General features: G+C 41.3%; 1 protein-coding gene across 1 annotated transcript in view; it reads left to right on the top strand.

The window, feature by feature from the left end:
* Positions 1 to 6,112: 6,112 nt before the first annotated feature.
* LOC131356506 (basement membrane-specific heparan sulfate proteoglycan core protein-like) overlaps positions 6,113 to 26,214 on the top strand; it is a 135,997-nt gene continuing 115,895 nt past the window's right edge. Inside the window, exons 1-3 of the mRNA XM_058395577.1 lie at positions 6,113 to 6,188; positions 6,963 to 6,995; positions 21,150 to 21,425. Of these exons, the coding sequence (XP_058251560.1) occupies positions 6,158 to 6,188; positions 6,963 to 6,995; positions 21,150 to 21,425 (340 nt within the window). The 5' untranslated portion in view covers positions 6,113 to 6,157. The remainder of the gene's footprint in view (positions 6,189 to 6,962; positions 6,996 to 21,149; positions 21,426 to 26,214) is intronic.

The following is a 26,214-nucleotide window of genomic DNA, read 5'->3' on the forward strand; positions in this document are numbered from 1 at the left end:
GAGTTTTTCTTACACGCTGTTTTTTTCTCATTCCGGTGATTATTTTTAAGTCTTACCGAAGTGCCTTACATTCCTACCATGAAATTCTGACTGAAAGACAGATGAGCAGCATAAAAAAGTAAAGGGTTTATTTTCTATTTTAGAAAACAAAGCTGGCTGCAACTACAGCATAATGCTGCTGTAAGTTACAAATGTACAACCCATAAGAAGTACATATACTTGTATAAGTGGAGTTTATTAAGGTTTGAGAAGAAAGAGAAGTATACAAATTGAATCAATGAAATAAAAACTTATGGAAATGGTTATTTTATCTGTTTTATATTTAAATGCATTTATTTATTTATTTAATATAAAATAAATATAAATATATTAGCATATTTGTATAATATACTGTTTGCTATAGTTACATTTACTAATGCTGCTGCTAGTTAGGGGTAGGAGGTGTAGACAGACCTGGAAAAAAATAGAAAAAATAATGTTATTGTATGTGCATGTATGTAAAGGGTTCTATATGAGCAGTATTCAAGTAGCCATATATCTACTGTTAAGACAATGGCACTGTGATCCAAGTGAAACACAATATTTTTATATTAAGTGTTATCTGACAACCATTATAAAAAATGTGAAAAAAAATCAGTACAGTAAACACCCTAATAAAATTAACCAAGAACGCAAAGTTTCATGTTAAGCATTTTCCGATAGAAAACATGGCTTAATGGATTAACATGATATAAGAGGACCACATTTAGAACACACTTTAGCTTTAGTGACAAAGCATAGGCTGCTATGTACAGGCAAGCAGATGAAGTTGCATTTTATAGAGTTTTTCCCAATAGTCAGTGAGGTTGTCAATAATATGTTATGTGGAGCCCTTCCAGACAAGCAACTGCTCCATCCTCATCTCTGGGGCATTTGAAAACACTTAACATGAAAAAACACTTGCATTAACACAGTGATATTAATAGACCAAAACTTATACTGTCCTTATGTGACAAACCCCTGGGTCTGGATGAGACTTACCTCTGGGAGGAAGTGGTGGAGAGATACTTCACTGGAAGTTTTTGGCTGCAACATTTTATAATGTCACTGCCTTCATTTGACAATGATTTGGTACTGATGTTGCTCAGGTTGCCACAGACTACCGTTCGAACCCGAAAGCGGATTGCAATCTCCCTGTTTCATGCTGACCTGCACCAAGTACAGAGTAGTGAGGAAAGTTTCAGAGGTAGTAAAATTACAGTTCATCGATATGTATAAGATATCTGCATAACTATTAGAGAGAAAGTAATGCACAGATATATCAGTAATGGAGGCCAATGAAAACATGTACTGCAATTCCTTGGAGTATTTTGTGCCACAGATTTACAGTGTGCTGGATGGCACACACACACACACACCCCTTCCTCCCTATTCTTCTCCTATTACATCAATAACTAAATTGTGTATTGTTCTTCAAACACTTGTCGATTACAGATGCGTGATGCCTTTTTTCATATGTGACACTTTTTTTCATGAATGCTAATGCATTTTTTTTCCCGCAACATTTGAACTATCTTGAGATTTCTTTATGCGCTAAAGATAAATGAAAAAAACAAAACAACATTTCCATCAGCTATAGTGGCAATTACTGTTTTAAGCAGAGGCATCATGCATCTACTCTTATAAGGAGTCACAGTGTGCACAACACAGAGACGTGGTGTTGAGAGAGAAGTTTGGGATTTTGAACCACCATCTTTGTACACCACAAGGGTAAATTGCACATTACCTCTCTGTTTGCAAGTTTTGTGATCTTTTCGCTGAGAACGCTGTAATTCTTCATAAAAAATGTGCAGCCATGAGCTTGTACACAGATGCTGATTAATGTAAATGACCTAATCAGCCAGCGATGCTGCCTCTGCAGCTAAGTAGCGTCTTCCTCCTATCTAAGTGCTGCCTATTGGGGGCGAGGCGTAGTATTTAAGAGGATGCACATAATTGTTTTCAGACAGATCTATTGTAATGTAATCTACTTAATCAGACAATGATTTACCAGCAAAATTTAACGGTATAAACGGGCTAGCGACGCACATGCAGAAAACGTAGTTGGAGTTGCACATTTTTATGACTGAAATAAAGCTCAACAAAGCTCAGAAATGTCGGAACACGGACAACAACGACTGCAAACGGATCGAAAGATTTCTCAAAATATTTAAAAAACAAAAACAAAACTAAGAATCAAGGACAAGACAACTGAAGAAAGGTCTTGTCCATATACCGTAAGTAAAGGCGATGACTGTTGAACAGTTTAAACTAGAGATGGAATTCTTAGATGAATGAGAATAAGTCGAATTGAAATGTTCATGCAGATTTAGCTCTAAACAAACCTTTGACAACCATATTTGTTTTACATGTTTTTCTCATTTTATAAATGTTAAGCAAGCATTTTCAAGTTGTTAACAAACTAACGTTATTGATGGATAACGCAGCACAGCAAAGGGGAGAGACGTACCACAGGATATTTTCTCTTTAGCCATCAACCTTTAAATCAGCCTTTTCAACTTTTCAAACAGATCTGCTGTAATCTACCTCATCAGACAATAATTTATCAGGAACATTGTGCCTCATTTGTAATTAAAAGGGTGTAGAGTTGCCTCAGATCTTAACTAGTAAACTTCATGAAATAAACTCTTGTTCAGGTGAATGAAAGAAACTAAAAAAAAAAAAAATCAAATAGTTTTTGTCTGAATTTGCAAAATTAAGCTAGGTTCAAATATAGTAACCAGTTGCAGTCACAACTACTGATGATGGCTATTACTATGGAAACCAGTAGTAGGCATGCCTACTGACGATTCGATAATACAGCAACGTACAATATGAAGTTAATTGTAGGCTTTCCTATTATGTCTTGCTACAATAATAACTATTATCAGTGGATTAGCAACTAGCATTCCACTTGACAGCAAATCAGATTTCTTGCCACTGTAAAATGATGACTGGCTTTAGATTTGATTTGAACATTAGGGAGAAGTTGAAGTGTGAATGGGTAAGCTCTATCTATCTATCTATCTATCTATCTATCTATCTATCTATCTATCTATCTATCTATCTATCTATCTATCTATCTATCTATCTATCTATCTATCTATCTATCTATCTATCTATCGTGATGAAATGCTTCGAGAGGCTCGTCATGAGGCACATCAAGTCACAGCTACCACCCTCGCTGGACCCCTTGCAGTTTGCATCCTAACCGTTCCACGGACGACGCCATCACCACAACCCTCCATCTGGCCCTCACACACCTGGACTGTAAGGACTCCTAAGTTCGAATGCTGTTCATAGTTTTCAGTTCAGCATTCAACACAATCATCCCTCAGCAGCTGATTAAGAAGCTGAGTCTCCTGGGCCTGAACACCTCTCTCTGCAACTGGATCCTGGATTTCCTGACTGGGAGACCTCAGTCAGTCCGGATCGGGAGCAGTATCTCCAGCACCACCACACTGAGCACTGGAGCACCTCAGGGCTGTGTGCTCAGTCCATTGCTGTTCACTCTGCTGACTCACGACTGTGCAGCAATGCACAGCTCCAACCACATCGTCAAGTTCGCTGATGACACGACTGTGGTGGGTCTCATCAGCAAGAACGACGAGTCAGCATACAGAGAGGAGGTGCAACATCTAACAGCCTGGTGCAGAGCCAACAACCTCTCTCTGAACGTTGACAAGACCAAAGAGATGGTTGTTGACTTCAGGAGAGCACAGTGTGACCATTCTCCGCTGTCCATCGACGGCTCCTCTGTGGAGATCATCAAGAGCCTCAAATTCCTTGGTGTCCATCTGGCGGAGAACTTCACCTGGTCACTCAACACCAGCTCCATCACCAAGAAAGCCCAGCAGTGCCTCTACTTCCTGAGGAGGCTGAGGAAAGCCCATCTCCCTTCCCCCATCCTGACTGTGTTCTACAGAGGGACCATCGAGAGCATCCTGAGCAGCTGCATCACTGCCTGGTTTGGGAACTGCACCGTCTCGGATCGCAAGACCCTTCAGCGGATAGTGAGTACAGCTGAAAAGATCACCGGAGTCTCTCTCCCCTCTATCACAGACATTTACACCGCACGCTGCATCCGCAAAGCCATCAGCATTGTGGCTGACCCCACACACCCCTCACACACTCTTCACCCTCCTGCCATCTGGAAAGAGGTACTGGAGCATTCGGGCCCTCACAACCAGACTGTGTAACAGTTTCTTTCCTCAAGCCATCAGGCTCCTCAACACCCGGGACTGAACTGTTCTACACTCTCTCACACACACACACACACACACACTCTCACTCAGGACTGAACTGTTCTACACTCTCACACACACTCTTACTCAGGACTGAACTGTTCTACACTCTCTCACACACACACACACACACACACACACTCTCACTCAGGACTGAACTGTATACTAACTCTCTGTCTCTCACACACAGATACACACACTCTCTCTTGACTGTGTGGACGCATACAAACACACATAATTTATACTGTTCATTACTTACTGCACTACCTCATCCTGTCATCCGCTGCTATAGTTATATTTATGTTTATTCTATTTGCACTACCTCAACCGCTGCTGTGTATTTTTGCACAATATTTTTGCACAATACTTTTTTTATTCTTTACATCATTTCACTTTATCTATTTTATTTCACTTACATTCCAGTACACGTTCTTTTATTTCTTTTCGGCACTAAGTGTCCTGTGTTCTTTTGTGTTGTCTTTATTGTATTTATTGTCTTCTTGCACTGTCTTGTCTATGCTCTGTTTGCACCTAGCTGCACACTGTGCACTTTACGTGGCTAAGACAAACTTCTGTCCTAGCTCTGTGGTGTTGTTTGTTGTTTTTATGTTGAACTTTGTTGTTGTATGTTTATGTAGCACCAGGTCCTGAAACGTTGTTTCATTTCACTATGTACTGCGCCAGCTATATGTGGTTGAAATGACAATAAAGCTTCTTGAATCTTGAATCTTGAATCTATCTATCTATCTATCTATCTATCTATCTATCTATCTATCTATCTATCTATCTATCTATCTGGCATTTATGAGGAAATAATTGTTTCATTAGAACAAATTACACAGGCCATAACGTTGTAAATTATTAAACCTTATAAACATTTCTTGTGCGATTTTAAAATACAGACAAGGGATCATCTGAAAACATTTCTTTCTTTGCACAACTGCAACCTGGGTATCAGTCAAGCGGGGGAAAGGGTGAAATCTAAGTGAAAAGAATGGACGTGTACGAGGAAAGTTGCCAAGAGTCAATTCGAGTATGTGTCGTGTGCAACCATGGGCTTTGGCCTCTTTAGTGACAGAAGAGTTTTTAAAATCAATAGAGCAAGTAGAGGGAGGACTTGAATTAGCAAATGAACAGAAAACAAAATTTTGCCGTTAAGCACCTTGTTAGAGAACAGCAAGTTATGCAAAAAGTACTGAAACACTGAACAGTTGGACATGTGCATTCAAAAGTGTAGAGAAGATCAAATTATGTTCACCTGTAAAGGTTTTAGTGCATTTTAGGTGCCTCCTGAAATTTCACCCGAAAGCTGAATATCCTTAACTGTTTTTGAGTAGTGTATTTGCTCCCTTAGAGAAAGTTTAAAATGAATTTTAACAATTTATTTCAGGTCCTGGACGAACAGATCTAACAGTAAAACTAGTGATCTGTATGAACCTTAAACTAAAAAAAACCAAAAAAAAAACCAGCACATCAAGTCTTTTCTGATTGCTTACATGCTGATCAGTTGCTGTTATTAGTGTCAGAAACACCTAAAACTTTTTAGTCCCTTATATAGAAACCACAACAGCTCTCTCTCTCTCTCTCTCTCTCTCTCTCTCATGCACCACATGTGCTCTCTATACTTCCTCTTTCAACACTTATTGTTTTTAGAGCCCCCTGCATTTGGCTGTGTTGAGAAATACCTCTTCCTCCATTACTATAATGCACATTATAAATGAAAATATGTTGTGTTGATGGTGATAATGTGTTCCATATAATAAATCCTAATAATGGTCTAAGCATGAATACCCCCCCCAGGTCTGATTGGTGTTAAAGAGCACAGGAAGTGTCGAGGTATTAACACAGACACTTGTCTTTCAGTCAGTCAGTCATTCAGTAATCAGTAGGACAGGATGGAGCTCCGTCCACTCTGTGTGATGTTCTGTGAGTAAATGTTTTCTGTGAGTTTTCATTAATGGTGAATTAAGTTTAGATTTAACCAAAAGAGAATCCTGATATCAGGTTCTGTGTGATTATTCAAATTGGTTGTAGTTAAAGTTTGAGATTGAATTTAGTGTGAAAAGTACATTCAGCTTTTTGTGGTATTTTTACATTTGTCCCAGTTGATTTTATGAGTAAAATATTAAATAGTCTTTAAACAAACACAGTTTTCAGCAATTGCTTCCTGGTGTCTCTCACATGGGCAGAACATTACAGCAGATGATTGTAACTGCTGTCATACATTCCTAGACAGTATTTGTTTGGGATTTTACAATGTATACTTTATCCTAATATTTCTTTGGAGATATTGTTTGCACTCTGTCATCTGTAAAAAGAAGTTACTCTCGTAGATTAGATTATTATAAAACACTGCAGCATGTGGGAGGAGACTGTACCAAGCAAAGAGGAAATCAAGTGACCGTTACTAAATGAATGATATTTATATTAATATACATGGCACTGTGTTTAATAACAGAAAAGAATAGATGATGCTTTAAATATATCTGTTCAGGGGTTTACGTAAACTGGAATCAAACAGGACAAGAATTAATAGTAAAAGAATCTGCTTTGGCTTGGTAACAGTAAACCTCCTTCACAGTGGAACACATCACACCACACTGCTGTTCATTATTTTCCAATAACCGAACACCACCAAGTGTTTTATAGCTTATTTAACCGTAACCAGAAACTAAGTTCTGTTTCTCTCTCTACCTTTAGTGCTAACTGGATTCATCCACTCTACACAAACAGGTGATTTATCTACATTTCATTTATTGGTGTTTTTTTATTTGCCTCTAATTAGTTTAATAACAAGTGACACATGCATTGTTAAATTGAGACCAGTGGAATGTAATGAATCTTTCTGATGTGTCAAAGACCATGTAAATGTGTGTGTGTGTGTGTGTGTGTGTGTGAAATTTAATTGAATGGTTAAAAAAACTGCTGAATAGGCTTGAAAAATGACTATACCTATTATAAATGCCATGTTCATGAATGCCATTAAATATGTTTTTGTACAGCTAGCTCTAGTTGAGATGTCATGAAGTCACTGTCTCAGTGAGATCATAGTTTCCTCTTGTTTAGTCTTAGCGTCTTTTCACACCTGACTGGTTTGAAGCGTTTGTTTCAGAACCATTGCATTTCCACCCTTGGTTCGGTTTATTTAGACAAAATGTCAAAACTTAAATTATGCTCAGATCCACATCAAAACAGGTTGCAAAAGAACTCTGGAGTACTTTGCTTTGTGTGAGAAGGCAATCCACCCTAACAGAGCAACCATGCAAAGCATAATGGGAATTTTGTCATGTATTTACCTTACTCACAAAAAGTTAAGGATATTTGGCTTTCGGGTGAAATTTCAGGATGCACCTAAAATGCACTAAAACCTTTATAGGTGAACTTAATTTGACCTTCTCTACACTTTTGAATGCACATGTCCAACTGTTCAGTGTTTCAGTACTTTTTGCATAACTTGCTGTTCTCTAACAAGGTGCTTAATGGCAAAATTCACAACTGGTGTTTGATCCATGAATCGACCAATAAATTTTCTGGTTCAATTAGAATTGGTATTTAAACAGTCCTCTTCCTCATGCTGTTCACATTTTGACATCATGAGACCAAGTCAAAGCCTAACAACTGATCAACAGTACCTCGTCATTGCGAGGCTTTAAACAGGATGTTCTCAAAGGGAAGTGGCCACTGAGCTTAGAGTGTCACAGAGTTTCATCAGCAGGTTGCGACAGAGATACAAAGAGACTGGAAGCGTCACAGAAAGGCATAGAAGTGGACGTCCTTCGGCCATATTCCATGTTGATAACCGCTTCACTGTGAACAGTGCCCTGAGGAACCGGATGATGAATGCCACTCAACTCCAGGCACATTTAAGGGAGGTGAGAGGCACCCAAGTGTCACGTCAGACCATTCAAAATTGTTTACATCAACATGGTCTGTGTGCTAGACGACCTGCAAGGGTACCTGACCACACCACCAGGCATCTTGCATGGGCCAGGGAGCATTTATGCTGGACAAGGTACCAGTGGGCCTCAGTCACGTTCACGTTGAGCAGAAATGATGGCCACCAACGATGTTGGAGATGTCAAGGAGAGCGCTCTGCATCAGCCACTGTTGTGGTGGTGTTACAGTCTGGGCAGGTGTGTCTACTGAATACAGATCTTGTGAATAGTACAGTGACAAGCCAATACTACCTGAATAACATCATTAATCCAGTCATTGTGCCCCATGAACAACACAGGCCTAATTTCATCTTCATGGACGACAATGCTCCAACTCATCGAGGTTGCATCATTAGGAAATGGCTGCTGGAGGCTGGGATACCTCAAATGGAGTGGCCTGCACTTTCTCCAGACCTGAATCCCATGGAAAACCTCTGGGATCAGCTGAGTTGCGGTGTAGAGGCTCGTAACCCTGCACCCCAGAACCTTAATGACCTGAGTGCTGCCCTTCAAGAAGAATGCCATGACTCAGCAGACAATAACTCGACTCATGAACAGCATGAGACATCATTGTCAAGCTGTAATTGATGGTCAAGGGCACATGACAAATTATTGAGACATTTTTTGTTGTGGTATACCCACCACTGTTGTTGGCTTTTGTTTCAATAAATTGTTTGAGATAAGGAAATCACCATTGCATGCTTCTACTTAAATGCCCTACTTTCATGATATAATATCACTGTAGCGTGAACTTTTTTACATTTTCCATAAATTTCTCCCAAAAGCCAAATATCCTTAACTTTTTGTGAGTAGTATATATGTTCTCTGGTGTTTGAGCCCGCTGACACTCTATGCCTCATGAACTCCCTTTCTTCTGTAGAATACAGAAAAATAGGAAATCCTTCCTCCGTATTAAAGGTGTTGCATAAAGGAGGGTTCCACTGACCTCAACCCGGATGGTCATATAGCCTCTGTGCCTTGTTCGAATCTGCTAACATGCTTGTCACAGCGATAGGGTAAAACATCAATCTGCCACAGCCTTTCAATATTCCTCTTTGGCTCTAGTTCAGCAGGGGAAAGTGACAACATTGTGGTGACAATTTTTCAAGAGTCTTATAGATCCCTGTGGAGTCCATCCGAGCCTCATCTGTGTAGCTATGGGTCATCCAGATGGGCCACAGTCACACAGGTGAAATGGGAGAAAGTGGTGAGTTTTGTCGGGTCTGATATGGGCAAACTTTTTTTAAAAGACTGCAAGGAAAGGTGCTTGAGGTGTTGCTGCTTCTGTATAACTGGCTAGCGGAACTGGACCTGGTAATGTAGGTGGATTAGCAGGGCCCTCGTCTGCACCATGAAGTACTGTAGCTGAATGTCCAGCAGTGTTCATAGCTCTCATTCACTCTGCTTCTGATCTACTCTCTGCTGCACTATTCAAATATAAACTTAATGTAATCATCAGAATCACTGCATGAGAGCAGAAATAAAAAAGTAAAAGGATGAAGATAGAAACGATATTAATAATCACACAATATGTGAATACACTGAATGTGCTAGCTCAACATTAATACTATAATTATATAGCAATATACATAACAATCTCAACAATCATCGGCAAACATGGTGATGACTTGCTATAAGTAACAAAGATTGTCTATAATGCAAACTCGTACTTACAATCAATCACAGATACACACTATCACACAAATAAAGTTATTAATACTGGATCTGGAGCATGTCTCGATCTCGCCTCAGGCTGCTGCATCATAACAGTGAGTGACAGGTGCTTGATAAGCATTACCTTTAAAATAGGGGGTTTATTGGATTCACACACTCTGTTTCATTTAATACAAACATGTTCATCTACTCTCTCAATGCTTTTCTCTCTGCAACTTTATGCTGATATAGATGTTCTTACATTCCTAAAAAGGGGTAGGCATAAGTAGGTAAGGAACACAAAACAGGACAGGAAATCCAAACAGACAAACATGCAGTGTTAAATAAAGATGCCATGGTAAACTATGGATAGATAGATAGATAGATAGATAGATAGATAGACAGATAGACAGATAGATAGATAGATAGATAGATAGATAGATAGATAGATAGATAGATAGATAGATAGATAGATAGATAGATAGATAGATAGATAGAGCTTACCCATTCACACTTCAACTTCAACTTCTTCTTCAACTTTGTCATTGCAAAGTACGGGTACATAGCAATAAAATGCTGTCTAGCATCTACCAGAAGTGCAAAATTGTGCAAATGAACAAGTGCAGATAAAGATCTAAATATGTACATCAATAAATAAGGCTATGTCAGAATGTGCATAGACAAGTATGTGCAAGTTGTATTTATAGCAGATGAAGTGTAAAGTGATAAATTGTGCAAAAATGTGTGCATTATGTACATTGTACGTACAGCAGTAACAGAAATAATATACAGTGTATATATATATATATATATATATATATATATATATATATATATATATATATATATACACTGTATATTATTTCTGTTACTGCTGTACATACAATGTATATATATATATATATATATATATATATATATATAGAGAGAGAGAGAGAGAGAGAGAGAGATAAACTAGGTGTAGATAATCTATGATGTGGACAATATGTACATTACAATTATATTACACAGAGAAAATATTATAATTATATTATAGCAGAATGTACAGAGTGGATCAGAACTGCAAGGTGGTAAATGTGTTAGTGAAACATGAGTGACCTAGCAGTGTAGTGTGGAGTTCAGTAGATTTATGGTTGTAGGAAAAAACCTGGCCCTGAACCTGCTGGTTCTGGTGCGGAGGGACCTGTATCTCCTCCTGGATGGAAGGAGGTTGAACAGTTTATGACTCGGGTGGGAGGAGTCCTTGATGATTTTGTGTGCTCTGCACAGATATCTAGTGTGGTGAAGAGACTCAATGGTAGGTAGTTGGGTGCCGTTTACGCATTAGGCGGTTTTCACCACCCTTTGCAGTGATTTCTTTTCACACACTGTGGAGCTGCCATACCACACTGTGATGGAGCTTGTCAAGATGCTCTCAATAATGCAGCAGTAAAAGTTGGTCAGGAACTTGAGGGATTGGTGAACTTTTTTTTAGTCTTCTTAGGAAGTAAAGACACTGTTGCTCTCTCCGAACCAGAGTTGAGGTTTTCAGCTGCCAAGACAGATCCTCAGAGATGTGGACACCCAGGAACTTAAATCTGGAGACCCACTGATGTAGATAGGGGAGTGTCTGCTGCTGTTAGATTTCTGGAAGTCCACGATGAGCTCTCAGGTGAGTCTAGTTAGAAGTATGGTGACTGTGAGTGTGAGTTCTGGGAAGTGGAATCTTGTGTGGATATATACATATTCCATGATATATGTTCAGAGTTGGAGTTCATGGTTTAGGTTGATCTCTATATGGCTTATGGCTAAGTGCAGACAGACTGGGCCCATGCCCTGTTTATATGGTGGCATTTCTCTTGTTGTATGAATGGTTTGTTTTATTTGTCTTATTTTATTGGTTTGTGATGGCTTGAATTTTTATATTCCTTAATTAATAAGAATAAGATAAAATGACAGATTTTCAGAAAATGTTCTGAACAGTATTCTTTGTCACTGACCTAGTGAGGACTAGTAGACTTATATTTATGGCAGTTTTGAGCCATACACAACATTTTAGAAACACTACAATATTTTAGAACATGTAAGAAATTACAGCTACATCAGCAAATCACCGCTTTCCCACATAAAACTACATATGAAATGATGCAGCTCCATCATAACTGTATATACAGGGGTTGTACAATGAAACTAAAACACTGGCCAATATAGTGCTGGAGTTGTGGTGTTGGTATGGTGTTGTGGCCAATGTTCACTGATTTCACATCTGTACATAAAATATTACAATCTACACAAGAGAATGGGAGACATAACTGATTTAAAAGAGGGACAAATTGTTGGTGACCATTACAAATCTTACAAATCTGTGACCATTACAGTCTTTGTGTGAATCGAGAGTCACTGTATCCAGGGTAATGTCGGCATACCACCATGAAGGATGAACCACATCCAAGAGGAGTAACTGTGGACACAAGAGGAAGCTGTCTGAAAGGGATGTCTGGGTACTAACCCATATCATATCCAAAAAACATGAAACCACAGCTGCCCAACTCACTGCAGATGTCAGGCATGCATTTCCGGGTTCCGTGTGGCCACTTCCGGTTCCGGGACGCAACTTCCGGTTTCGCGATCTCATTTCCGGTTTCCGCCATTTTATGCTCCTCTGCCCTATATAAGCTAGCGAGCAGTCCATGCTCCTTGCCAGATGGTCTCTTCAGTCAGCCTTGAGCTCCTGAGACGGCATCCTGCCCTTTTCTTCTGTTCCTGTCTGCCTGGTAATGTCTCTGCCTGTACTACGTTTTACCTGTTCTCTGGATTTGGATTATTGGACTGTATGCTGTTAATGTCTCTGCCTGTCCTACGTTTTACCTGTTCTCTGGATTTGGATTATTGGACTGTATGCTGTTAATGTCTCTGCCTGTCCTACGTTTTACCTGTCCTCTGGATTTGGATTATTGGACTGTATGCTGTTAATGTCTCTGCCTGTCCTACGTTTTACCTGTTCTCTGGATTTGGATTATTGGACTGTATGCTGCTTATGACTCTGCCAGTCCTACGTTTAACCTGTTCTCTATTGAAGTTGACTGAGAACTCTGCCATTCTTTGTGCCGTTTTTAATAAAGACTCTAAGTTTGAACTCGGACTGTGTTCTGCATTTGGGTCCTCACCTGCCATCCCTGACAGTACCATCTGGCCAACATGGACCCAGCAGAGCCACAGAACATGCAAGCCCTTCTAAGCTCCTTAGCTGAGACCTCCACCTCTCACGAACGTCGTCTCCAGGATCTCGCCTCGGCTACACACGAACTGATCTGTCGCATGAATCAGCTTTCAGTCACTCCACCCTCTTCAGCTCCCTCGGCGACAACGACACCCACGAGTTCACCAGATCATCTTCGAGAGCCACATCTGCCTCACCCCGAACGCTTCTCCGGTGAACCAGGACTATGCCGTGCATTTCTGATGCAATGCTCAGTGATCTTTGAACTTCAACCCTCTTCCTTCCCATCAGACCGCTCCAAGGTAGCATATGTCATCTCCCTGTTGTCAGGCAAGGCCAAGCTCTGGGCAACCGCCGAGTGGGAACGTCAGTCTGTACTCTGCTCCTCCTTTGAGTCTTTTTCCAATGAACTCCGCAAGGTCTTTGACACCTCTGCTCCCCAGCAGGATGCAGCACGCTCCCTCTTTGAAGCCTCACAAGGGAGCCTAACCGTGGCGGAATATGCGGTGGATTTTCGCACTTTTGCCATCGACAGCGGGTGGAATGCCACCGCACTCTACGATGCCTTCTATCGGGGGCTGGTTTCTGAAGTTAAGGATGAGCTCGCTGCCCGGGAGCTACCAGCCGACCTCGACAGCTTGATCGCCCTGGCTACCCGCATCGATCGACGCATTCGGGAACGCCAAACTGAGAGGTCAGCCCGACGTCTTGGTCAACCCAACTACCGACCCACTGTCTCTCGCCCCCTGCCTTCTCCTACCCTCCCTGTCTCTGCATCCAGGAGCCTTCCTCTCTCCCATGCCATGGAGATCGGTCGTCGTCACTTATCCCCTGCCGAGAAGGACAGGCGTCGGGCCTCAGGACTATGCCTGTACTGTGGAGAGGCTGGACATTTTGCCGCTTCCTGTCCAGCAAAAGGCCGGGCTCGTCGCTGAAAGAGGGGCCAGCGGCGAGCCTACGACCATCAGTCCCTTCCAAGCCACTGCTCAAGATCCACATCTCAGTTGACCAGCGAGGCTACGACCTATCTGCCTTTGTGGACTCCGGAGCCGACTCTGAATTTATGGATCAAAACCTGGCTAAACAACTAGGCCTTAAGACGGTGCCTCTGTTCTCGCCCCTCCAAGTTCGGGCCTTAGACGGCCACATCCTCCATCATGCCTCCCAACGCACTAAGCCCTTGCTTGTCACCATCTCTGAACATCACCAAGAGTGGTTGTCCTTTCTTCTGATCCCTTCACCATTTGCTCCTGTTATGTTGGGTTTTCCATGGCTCCGGAAGCACAATCCTCACGTGGACTGGACCAACGGCCGTATTCTGGATTGGGGCACCTACTGCCTAGCCCATTGCCTAGGATCTGTACCTCCGACCAAGGTGTCTGACATGGACGAACCACCCCCTGACCTCAGCTTAGTACCCTCCGATTATCATGACCTGGGGATGGCATTCAGCAAGGTCAGAGCCTCCTCTTTACCCCCTCATCGTCCATATGACTGCGCTATTGACCTCCTGCCTGGCACTACCCCTCCCCGGGGCCGGCTCTACCAGCTTTCGGGACCCGAAAGAGAGGCTATGACCCAATATATTCAAGATTCCCTCGCGGCCGGGATCATTCGTCCGTCTTCCTCACCTGCTGGGGCTGGGTTCTTCTTTGTAGGGAGGAAGGATGGGTCCTTGCGTCCATGCATCGACTACCGTGGGCTTAATGCCATTACTACCAAGAACTGTTACCCATTACCCCTCATGTCAACTGCCTTCGAACTCCTCCAGGGAGCCACTGTCTTCACCAAACTCGATCTCCGCAATGCCTATCATCTGGTGCGTATTCGAGAGGGTGACGAATGGAAGACTGCTTTCAACACCCCAACAGGCCATTATGAATATCTGGTTATGCCGTTCGGGCTCACGAATGCCCCTGCTGTTTTTCAAGCCCTGGTCAACGACATCCTCCGGGACTTCCTAAACCAGTTTGTCTTTGTGTACTTGGATGACATCCTCATCTTCTCCCACTCCCTGGAGGAGCATGTTCACCATGTCCGGTCGGTGCTCCGTCGCCTGCTTCAGAACCGTCTGTATGTGAAAGCCGAGAAGTGTGAATTCCACACCTCCAGCACCACGTTTTTGGGTTTCATACTCTCGGCCGGTAGCATACAGATGGATCCCAGGCGGGTGGAGGCTGTGAGGGGACTGGCAGCGCCCTGAAAGCCGTAAGCAGCTCCAGCGTTTCCTAGGGTTTGCTAATTTCTACCGGAAGTTCATCAGAGGTTACAGTGCCGTTGCGGCACCCCTGCACCGACTCACTTCCTCGCTACACCCCTTCTCATGGACTCCAGAGGCTGAGCTAGCCTTTGCCCAACTCAAGAAGCTCTTCACTACTGCTCCCGTCCTGATTCTTCCGGACCCATCGCGCCAGTTTGTGGTGGAGGTGGATGCATCTGACTGTGGGGTGGGGGCCGTCCTGTCTCAAAGGGCTTCTAAGGACAACCGACTCCACCCCTGTGCCTTTTTCTCTCACCGCCTTTCCCCAGCTGAACAGAAATACGCCATCGGTGAACGGGAGCTTCTGGCTGTGAAACTGGCCCTGGAGGAGTGGCGCCACTGGTTGGAGGGCACTGAGCAGCCTTTCATTGTATGGACTGACCACAGAAATCTTGAATACCTTCAGACAGCCAAAAGACTCAATCCTCGACAGGCTCGTTGGGGGCTGTTTTTTGGGCGTTTTAACTTCACCCTCTCATTCCGCCCTGGTTCTAAGAATGGTAAACCGGACGCCCTTTCACGACTATTCACCCCCGATGAGGATGACCCAGCTCCCGAACACATCCTCCCTTCGTCGGTAACCATCCGTACTCTTCATCTGGGGATCGAAAGGAAAGTGCAGCAGGCCATCGCAGGGATACAGATTCCAGGCAACTGCCCCAGGAACAGACTCTTTGTCCCTGATCACCTTAGGTCTCAGGTCATCCAGTGGTGTCACAGCAACTGCCTTTTTTGTCATCCCGGGGTTTCCCGTACCTTGTCTACTCTCCAACAGCGTTTCTGGTGGCCATCACTCAAGCACGATGTCCAGAGATTTGTGGCAGCCTGTCCCACCTGTGCTCAGCAGAAATCGTCCAGGACCCCACAGGCCGGGCTCCTGCGCCCCCTTCCGACCCCCAGACGACCTTGGTCCCACATCTCCCTGGACTTTGTCAGCGGACTACCTCCTTCGGCCGGCCACACTACCATCCTCACGGTGGTGGACCGATTCTCGAAGATGGTCCATTTCGTGCCCTTGGCCAAGCTTCCCTCCGCCAAGGAGACTGCCCAGATGCTACTACTTCATGTCTTCCGCCTACACGGATTACCTCGCAATATTGTGTCTGACCGGGGGCCTCAGTTCACCTCGAGATTCTGGAAGGAGTTCTGTCACCTCCTGGGTACCTCCATTAGCCTTTCATCTGGCTTCCACCCGCAGACCAACGGCTAGACGGAGCGATTGAACCAAGAGTTGGAGACTGGACTCAGAATCCTCTGTTCTGAAGACCCTACATCCTGGTCATCCAACCTCATTTGGGTCGAATATGCCCACAACTCTCTTCCCTCGGCTGCCACAGGCCTCTCTCCTTTCCAGGCCGCTTACGGCTATCAACCACCTCTGTTCTCTTCCCAAGAATTAGAGGCCTCGGTTCCCTCTGCCCTTGCCCTGGTTAAACGGTGTCGTCGGGTCTGGAGGAGGACCCGCTTAGTGCTTCTCCGCTCATCCAAAAGCTATGCTCGATGGGCTAATCGTAAGCGCCACCCGGCACCCCCTTACCATGTTGGTCAACGTGTTTGGCTGTCCACTCGGGATCTGCCCCTGAAAATCGCCTGTCGGAAGCTCGCTCCTCGCTTTGTTGGTCCGTTCCCAATCTCTAAAGTGCTCAATCCAGTGTCCGTCCGACTCAGGCTGCCCCAGGCCCTTCGCATCCACCCTACGTTCCACGTCTCCAGACTCAAGCCTGTCCAAGCCTGTTCGCTGGTTCCCTCCACCAGACCCCCTCCTCCCGCCTGGGTCATTGATGGAGGCCCCGTTTATACGGTTCGCCGCCTTCTACGCTCCAGACGTCGGGGTAGAGGTCTCCAGTATCTTGTCGACTGGGAGGGCTACGGCCCTGAAGAACGCTCCTGGGTGCCCGCTCGTCACATCCTTGATCCCGACCTTGTTTCCCGGTTCCACCGCGAGCACCCTGATCAACCAGGAGGGGCGTCGTGAGGCGCCCCGTGGAGGGAGGGGTACTGTCAGGCATGCATTTCCGGGTTCCGTGTGGCCACTTCCGGTTCCGGGACGCAACTTCCGGTTTCGCGATCTCATTTCCGGTTTCCGCCATTTTATGCTCCTCTGCCCTATATAAGCTAGTGAGCAGTCCATGCTCCTTGCCAGATGGTCTCTTCAGTCAGCCTTGAGCTCCTGAGACGGCATCCTGCCCTTTTCTTCTGTTCCTGTCTGCCTGGTAATGTCTCTGCCTGTACTACGTTTAACCTGTTCTCTGGATTTGGATTATTGGACTGTATGCTGTTAATGTCTCTGCCTGTCCTACGTTTTACCTGTCCTCTGGATTTGGATTATTGGACTGTATGCTGTTAATGTCTCTGCCTGTCCTACGTTTAACCTGTTCTCTGGATTTGGATTATTGGACTGTATGCTGTTAATGTCTCTGCCTGTCCTACGTTTTACCTGTCCTCTGGATTTGGATTATTGGACTGTATGCTGTTAATGTCTCTGCCTGTCCTACGTTTAACCTGTTCTCTGGATTTGGATTATTGGACTGTATGCTGTTAATGTCTCTGCCTGTCCTACGTTTTACCTGTCCTCTGGATTTGGATTATTGGACTGTATGCTGCTTATGACTCTGCCAGTCCTACGTTTAACCTGTTCTCTATTGAAGTTGACTGAGAACTCTGCCATTCTTTGTGCCGTTTTTAATAAAGACTCTAAGTTTGAACTCGGACTGTGTTCTGCATTTGGGTCCTCACCTGCCATCCCTGACAGCAGAGTTAAATATGCACCTCAACTCTCATATTTACACCAAAACTGTTCATCAAGAGCTCCACAGTGTCAGTATTCATGGTCAGACTGCTATAGCTAAACCTTTGGTCTCTTGTGCCAGGGGCAAATGTTTCAATGGTGCCAGCAGTGGAAATCTTGGGCTTTAGACAATATGAACCATGTATTGTTCTCTGATCGGACCACCTTCACTGTCATTTACACATCCAGTTGGTTACGGTGAGGAGAAGCCCCAAAGAAGTGTACTAGGGGCTGTTACATGCACAGAGTGAAGCACAGGGTTAGATCAGTGATGGTTGGGGAGCAATATCATGGCATTCCCTAGGTCCATTACTTGTGCTAGATGGCAGTGTTACATCAAAACACACAACAAGACTGTTAACAGAGTGGTTTGCTGAACATCTCTCATCATCCTGCACAGTCACCGGTTCTGAATGTTATTGAGCTACTTTGGGGTGTTTTAGAGGATTGAGTAAGGAAACATTTTCCTCCACCAGCATCACATGGTGACCTGGCCAGTGTTCTGTAAGAGGAATGGCTGAAGATCTCTCTGACCACTTGTAGATCATCTGTAGGCCATCTGTATCACTTGTAGTCTGCAGGACTTGTGTCTGTCATTAATAAGATGAACTGATGCTGTATTGGCTGCAAAAGGAAGCCCTGCACTATAGTAATAAATTATTGTGTATCTAAAACCAGGTGTTTCAGTTTCATTGTACAACCCCTGTAGGCTACTTGAGTTTAGAGTTCATTTCTTTAGTTATTTGTTTGTTTGTTTTTGTGGGTTAGCTATGTATTGGTATTTATTGCTCCAAACACTATTTGCAGTTTACAATATCCTTGTTTAATCCCCTTGTTTACAGAAATAGTATTTTATTATATTACTCCTGTGAGGTCATTTCACACATTAACATATGAGGCATAATGAGGAACTGATGGACTTTATGTGAATAAGGTACACAAGGAAGAACAGAATGTTACTTAGACCTTCTACTGAGTATGTAGAGATTTCTACTGTGTTCATATAATTTTAGTGATGTCTGTGTTTTTTTTTTTATTGTTTCATGTGGTGTGTGTACGTGTGTGTGCTTGTTTTCTTGATGTTTAGGTAAAACACCAAGGCATAACATTTTTAGTATGTCTTCTAGTACAGATTTGATGTGTAGTGTTGCAATTTTTTGTTCCTCATTTTTATTATATTCACCCATAAAAATGAATTAGTCTACAGAAGAGAGATACTGAAGGTCTTCATAATCACACAGCAGTTATTGTTTGACCTTCACTCTGATCACACTGAAGATTTAAATGTAATATCCCCATTATGTGATATTATAGATGTGATTAGTGTAGTTAAAAATGTGAAATGTGTTTTATTTGTGACAGAAAAACTAAACCTGAAATCACATCAAGAGATAGAATAGAATACACAGATTTATTGGAAACACAGCAAACAAATCCAAAATGTGAACCAGAATCGTAGTCAAGGAAAATAGGCCAAAAATATTCAATAACCAGAGCAGCAAACGCTACGCCAAAAACAAACAAACAATGGTCATATACAGAACAAGAAAACACCAGCAACAGAAACAATACTTCACACTGAATGTAACTTACATGATGTATAAATGTCTGTGAATACTGGAAGTGAAGCGGAAGTGGTTCAATATTAGGGGAAGGGCTCCCTCTGGTGGTTCATAGGCGGTGTTGCAGGTCATGATGTTACAGTATTGTATTGATCCATATTTACTTTATCAGTAGTGATTTTCTGAGTTTAATCATTTATATGTGAGCAGATATACACTCCTAATGGTTACATAAATTCTGTATTTAATTTTAAAACGTCATTGCGTGTTTAAATAATAGTGTTGGAAATGAAATCATATATAGAAACAATAATGATTTGTGCAGTCTTAAACATGCGGTGGCTATGAAGTCTGATGTACAGATGATAATGGGATGAATTCGGGTGTATTGAAAGAGTACAAAAACCTAGCATTATTTATTTTCCAGCTCAATAAATCAATGTAATAATATTGGAAGTTATAGAAACTTCATACATGTGATGTCATATAAGAGTCAGAATTTTCGTGGTTATTTATTATTTCGTTTAACCTTGATTTAATCAGGTAAGGTCTTGTTGAGAATACTGTGATTCACATGTATTATTTTTTTTATGAACACAATACTTATGGTGTGAAATTGAGGCTACACTGTTTTGTGTGTGTCATTAATACCAACTCTGGGGCATCTTATTCACTGGTCCATCTCCTATATATAACCCAGTGTCAATTTTCATACTGCGTGTCCCAATCCTAGACTGTCTCATAACAGATGTACATTTATGTACAAAATTATTGATGTTTAGGGAAAAAAGTTTTAAATACAAGAAACAAGATCTAAGATACAAGAGCATGTCTAGATCTGCATCTGCAACATTTCCAAAAATATGTACACTATACACTCATAAAAATAAATGACTGTAGAGTAGAGAGAGATTAGAGACCTGAATCATCACACAGCATTTATTTTCTGACCCTCACTTCAATCACAGTGAATCAATCATGTGTCTAAATAAAACATCTAAAACAGTGTAAGCAAGTTGTTTAGCCTCATCACAGAGACAGTAATAATGTTTCACTGTAAAGTGATTAGTCTAGTAAAGACAAATTCACCAGGTGTGTGTGTGTGTGTGTGTGTGTGTGTGTTTATACACTTGTATACACTTGTAAAAAGACTTATTAAACTATACTCAGTCACTCTGTATACCTTTCTGCAGTTTCTTGTTCCCTTGCTGACATTCAGAATTACTGAAGATGACATGGCTTTAGATAAACAGGATAATCATCACACTGTAATTCAGGCAATAAACTGTGTAGAAGATACAGTCAGTACAGTAACCTGATTATTTTTAGGGCTGAGTCTGTATTAAAATTGTGATCTATATTTACTTCCTCAGTGGTGATTGTTGTGTGACAGAGCTTAATCATTTACATGTGAGCTGATATACTGTATCTACACTCTGAATGCTTACCTACAGAATAGAAACAGTCATGATTTTTTTTGTTTCTTACAGAGAGTCCTAAACCTACAGTGACTATAAACCCTGATACACAGGTGTTCATAGGAGAGAAAGTGACTTTCAGGTGTGATGTACAGAAAGGAAGAGACACTGAGTGGACATACGGCTGGTTTAGGAACGATGCTACATTATACTCATTTTCCACAACACAGGAGTTCAGCATCAGCTCTGTTACAGACTCACACCGTGGTAAATACACCTGCAGAGGGAGGAGGACAAGTGACTCTCAGAGGTCAGAGATGAGTGATCCTGTTCCACTCTCTGTATCAGGTGAGTCTGTTCATGAAGGTTATAACTTATATGTAAAAAGATTCACTAGTTTTAGATTTTGTTTCAGATTTTATCATATGAAAAACAAACTCTCATTATAATGATTTTACAGCTTCTTTCATTTTGCTTTTCATTTTCCTTTTTTAATGAATCCGATTCTTTTGAGCTATTCTGATGGTGACATATTTTTCTTCTAAATGATTGAATGAGATTTTAATATGACACTAATGTCTGCAGTGTGGCTCAGAATTTGACACACAATTTATAAAACATCATTAAAAGTAAATTAACATTTCAATCACCAGTTTTTTTTAATCCAATGTATTGCATATAAACTATGTAAAAAATTTACATCAGTGCAGTCTTTACAAAAACACTATCTACACTGCATGTATAATTATTAGGCAATTTATGTTTTTCATGATTAATTTTACTTTTGAAGAGATACACTGCTGACAGTTTTTATAAAACAGCATGTTTAACAAAAATGTGAGATTTGTCTCTTCAAGAAGATTTACAACAACATACTCATATCATTGTGCACAATTATTAGACAATGAGATTATAAAGGATTTTTCTCTGTGTATTTTAAAGTGTTATAGTAAAGAAGAAGGTTTAAACAAATCAATAATGGAAAACAAAATACAGCTTTGAACAAATAACATTTTTTTGGCTTTTCATAGTATTCATTGGCCAATATAGGCATCCTTTTCAGTGACTTTCATGAGCTTCTCATCCATAGAAATAGTCAGTGTCTTTATTTGGTCTCGACTAATTTTAGCTGTAGCAGCCGCCACAGCCTCCCAGATACTGTTCAAAGATCTATATTGTTTTCCCTCACTGTAAATCTCACACTTGAGAAAAGCTCACAAGTTCTCAGTGTTTAAATCAGGTGAGGAAGAGGACCAGGTCATTATTCTGTCATCTTTAAAGCCTTTACTGGCAAATCAAACAGTGGAGTACTTTGATGTACAGTATATTGCCAAAAGTATTCGCTCACCCATCCAAATAATCAGAATCAGGTGTTCCAATCACTTCCATGGCCACAGGTGTATAAAATCAAGCACCTAGGCATGCAGACTGTTTTTACAAACATTTGTGAAAGAATGGGTCGCTCTCAGGAGCTCAGTGAATTCCAGCGTGGAACTGTGATAGGATGCCACCTGTGCAACAAATCCAGTCGTGAAATTTCCTCGCTCCTAAATATTCCACAGTCAACTGTCAGCTGTATTATAAGAACGTGGAAGTGTTTGGGAACGACAGCAACTCAGCCACGAAGTAGTAGGCCACGTAAATTGACGGAGCGGGGTCAGCGGATGCTGAGGCGCATAGTGCGAAGAGGTCACCAACTTTCTGCAGAGTCAATCGCTACAGACCTCCAAACTTCATGTGGCCTTCAGATTAGCTCAAGAACAGTGCGCAGAGAGCTTCACGGAATGGGTTTCCATGGCCGAGCAGCTGCATCCAAGCCATACATCACCAAGTGCAATGCAAAGCGTCGGATGCAGTGGTGTAAAGCACGCCGCCACTGGACTCTAGAGCAGTGGAGACGCATTCTCTGGAGTGACGAATCGCGCTTCTCCATCTGGCAATCTGATGGACGAGTCTGGGTTTGGCGGTTGCCAGGAGAACGGTACTTGTCTGACTGCATTGTGCCAAGTGTAAAGTTTGGTGGAGGGGGGATTATGGTGTGGGGTTGTTTTTCAGGAGCTGGGCTTGGCCCCTTAGTTCCAGTGAAAGGAACTCTGAATGCTTCAGCATACCAAGACATTTTGGACAATTCCGTGCTCCCAACATTGTGGGAAAAGTTTGGAGCTGGCCCCTTCCTCTTCCAACATGACTGTGCACCAGTGCACAAAGCAAGGTCCATAAAGACATGGATGACAGAGTCTGGTGTGGATGAACTTGACTGGCCTGCACAGAGTCCTGACCTCAACCCGATAGAACACCTTTGGGATGAATTAGAGAAGAGACTGAGAGCCAGGCCTTCTCGTCCAACATCAGTGTGTGACCTCACAAATGCGCTTCTGGAAGAATGGTCAAAAATTCCCATAAACACACTCCTAAACCTTGTGGACAGCCTTCCCAGAAGAGTTGAAGCTGTTATAGCTGCAAAGGGTGGACCGACGTCATATTGAACCCTGTGGATTAGGAATGGGATGTCACTTAAGTTCATATGCGAGTCAAGGCAGGTGAGCGAATACTTTTGGCAATATAGTGTAGGTTATGTGAAGATTTGCATTTTCCATTTTATTTTTTATTCAAAATAATCTGTACTCTATACACCTAAAAAATAAATAGCTGTAGAGTAGAGAGAGATTAGAGTTATATCATGAATCAGCTAGTTATTTTATACTATGTATGATATGCCATTTTAAGAGTTTATCAATTTTATCTCTGTAACCAAGATCTCAACATTTTAAATCACAGTAGAAAATATCTATTTTAATCTTGTCCATGATGCCCATGGACAAGATTAAAATAGATATTTTCTACTGTGATTTAAAATGTTGAGATCTTGCTTACAAAGTTAAAATTGATAAATTTTAACTAGCTAGGTTGCTAGGCCATTTTTAGGAGGGCTTTAGCCCCCCTAACATTTCTACTCAGCCCTCCTAAAATTCTGCGATTCTCCATAAACTGTACAAAAATTGGTGATTGCCTCAGTTCCCTTTAAATTTCATATGAAAATGGCGGCAGACTTCGGCTTCTCCCCGTCTTTCAGCATGTTCTTCAATCCACAGACTGCGGTGTCGCAGAGCAAGGATCAGAGGACGTGTGTGTGTGTGTGTGATCAGGAAGACTCATTGGCTTGTTCAGAACTCAAATGTTATACACATCTATGCAATGCAGTGGAATGCTGCAATAAGTTTACCATCCTACCCTGTTAGTCAATCGTTTATTTTATTTTATTTTATTTTATTTTATTTTATTTTATTTTATTTTATTTTATTTTTATTTTTATTTATTTATTTATTTATTTATTTATTTATTTATATATTTATATTTTATTTTATTTTATTTTATTTTACTATTATACCCTCATTGTGGGCTGAGCCCCCTTAAATGAAAATTCTAGGATCGCCCCTGATCTTGTCTAACCATTACCTTTTTATTTATTTATACAACTTACTTATAGGTTTTGATTTTTATCTTATAGTTTATGATTTTTTTAAACTAGGATAAACTAAAAAAAAATAACCTAGTAGTAGGAAAGATGTAGACCTAGTTGTTGTTTTGCTGAGACCAGTAACATCATAAACAATATAACATGTTTTTCATTCTGTAAATCTGATTAATGCAGTAAAGACTGCAGTACTCATGAACTGTGTGTCTCTTTTTTAACAGAAAAAACCTAAACCTGGACTGATGACATTATAAGATGTGGAAATGTATAAATATAAAAGGATAAATTTAGTGAAAGGGTTTGATAGAAATGACATAACGTTATTCATGTAGGGCTTTATAATAACTGCACATTATTAAGCATTATTTAAGCATGACTTTATACTTAATTAATCATTTAAAAATCATTGCTCCTTTAAAAATAGGCATTAGCAACCAGTTTATAAATGTCATTATAAATGCTGTATTCTTGATAATAAAAAAAACATACCTATAATGTGCTTGATAATTTCAGTTACATAGTTTATTAATAATCAATTTATATTTTAAATTAGTATAATAAGTATTAAATTACATATAATCCATTTATTTAGGGGGTGTCAGTGGTTCATAAGATCATTTAGAAAGTGTAAGTAAATGAGTATTAAACAATTGAAATGTACATTTATATCATGATGAGTTTAGGTAGTTAAAAACCATTTACTACTTGTTAGTTAACTATTTTTGTGAGCTCATCTAAAGCGAGGGTGATCTATGCCTCTTAAAGCAATTGCAAAGGAGATTTAAAGTATCAGTTATCTTCTCAACAGAAAAAGGAAACAAACACAGCAAAGACTGATACATAGAAATATTTATTTCAAGATGCAAAATTGGAACTGTAAACTTTGTTATAAAATGCAATAACTCTGCTGTAAAAAGAAATGAAACCTTGGCAATCTGATATAAGATTAAATTTCTGCAGTGTACACATTGCTGAATAAAAAAATATACCACTCCCAACACTGGATCACAGAAGTGCCAAAGACAATAAACAATAAACAATAAACATGTAAAACAAAAATAAAATATGTCACAGTGTCAAAATTCAACTACCCAAAAACTAACTTTTAAACATTAAAGAACTGTCACGGACATGCCAGTCCCAGCCACACTACCATGATCACAGTCACCTGAGCTGTAATTGCGTCACCTGCACCTAATTTCCCGGCACCTATTTAAAGCGCCCACTCGTCAGGGACGATGGCGAGTATTGAGTCTGTTTAGTCACGATTCCCACATTTAAGCTTTCTGTTTCATGTGCCGGTTTAATTTCGTTTAAGTTTACCTGCTGCCTGAGGTTTGCCTTCTGCCTGCTTCCTCATTAAAGTTGCTGTTTGGAATTTCACTCTGCCTCTGAGTCCGACTGTAACAAGAACATCACTGCATATTGGGGATGAGTTTTGGTTCATTGTACAACTTCAGATACAGTGTGAAAACCGTTCACTTTTGTTTTAGGTGCAGCAGCTTTCCAGAAGCCTTAAGGGCTGTGATTTTATCTTCTATAGCTGGATCCTCCTGAATTGCAGCAGCACATTGTGTGGCAAACGCTCTAAGTTTAATTTGACTGCTGTGGTTTTTAAGCAGTTCCTGATTCTTGACAGGCGCAGTGAAGAACAGCTCTGCG

This window comes from Hemibagrus wyckioides, linkage group LG07, assembly GCF_019097595.1.
Source record: "Hemibagrus wyckioides isolate EC202008001 linkage group LG07, SWU_Hwy_1.0, whole genome shotgun sequence".
Taxonomy (NCBI): domain Eukaryota; kingdom Metazoa; phylum Chordata; class Actinopteri; order Siluriformes; family Bagridae; genus Hemibagrus; species Hemibagrus wyckioides.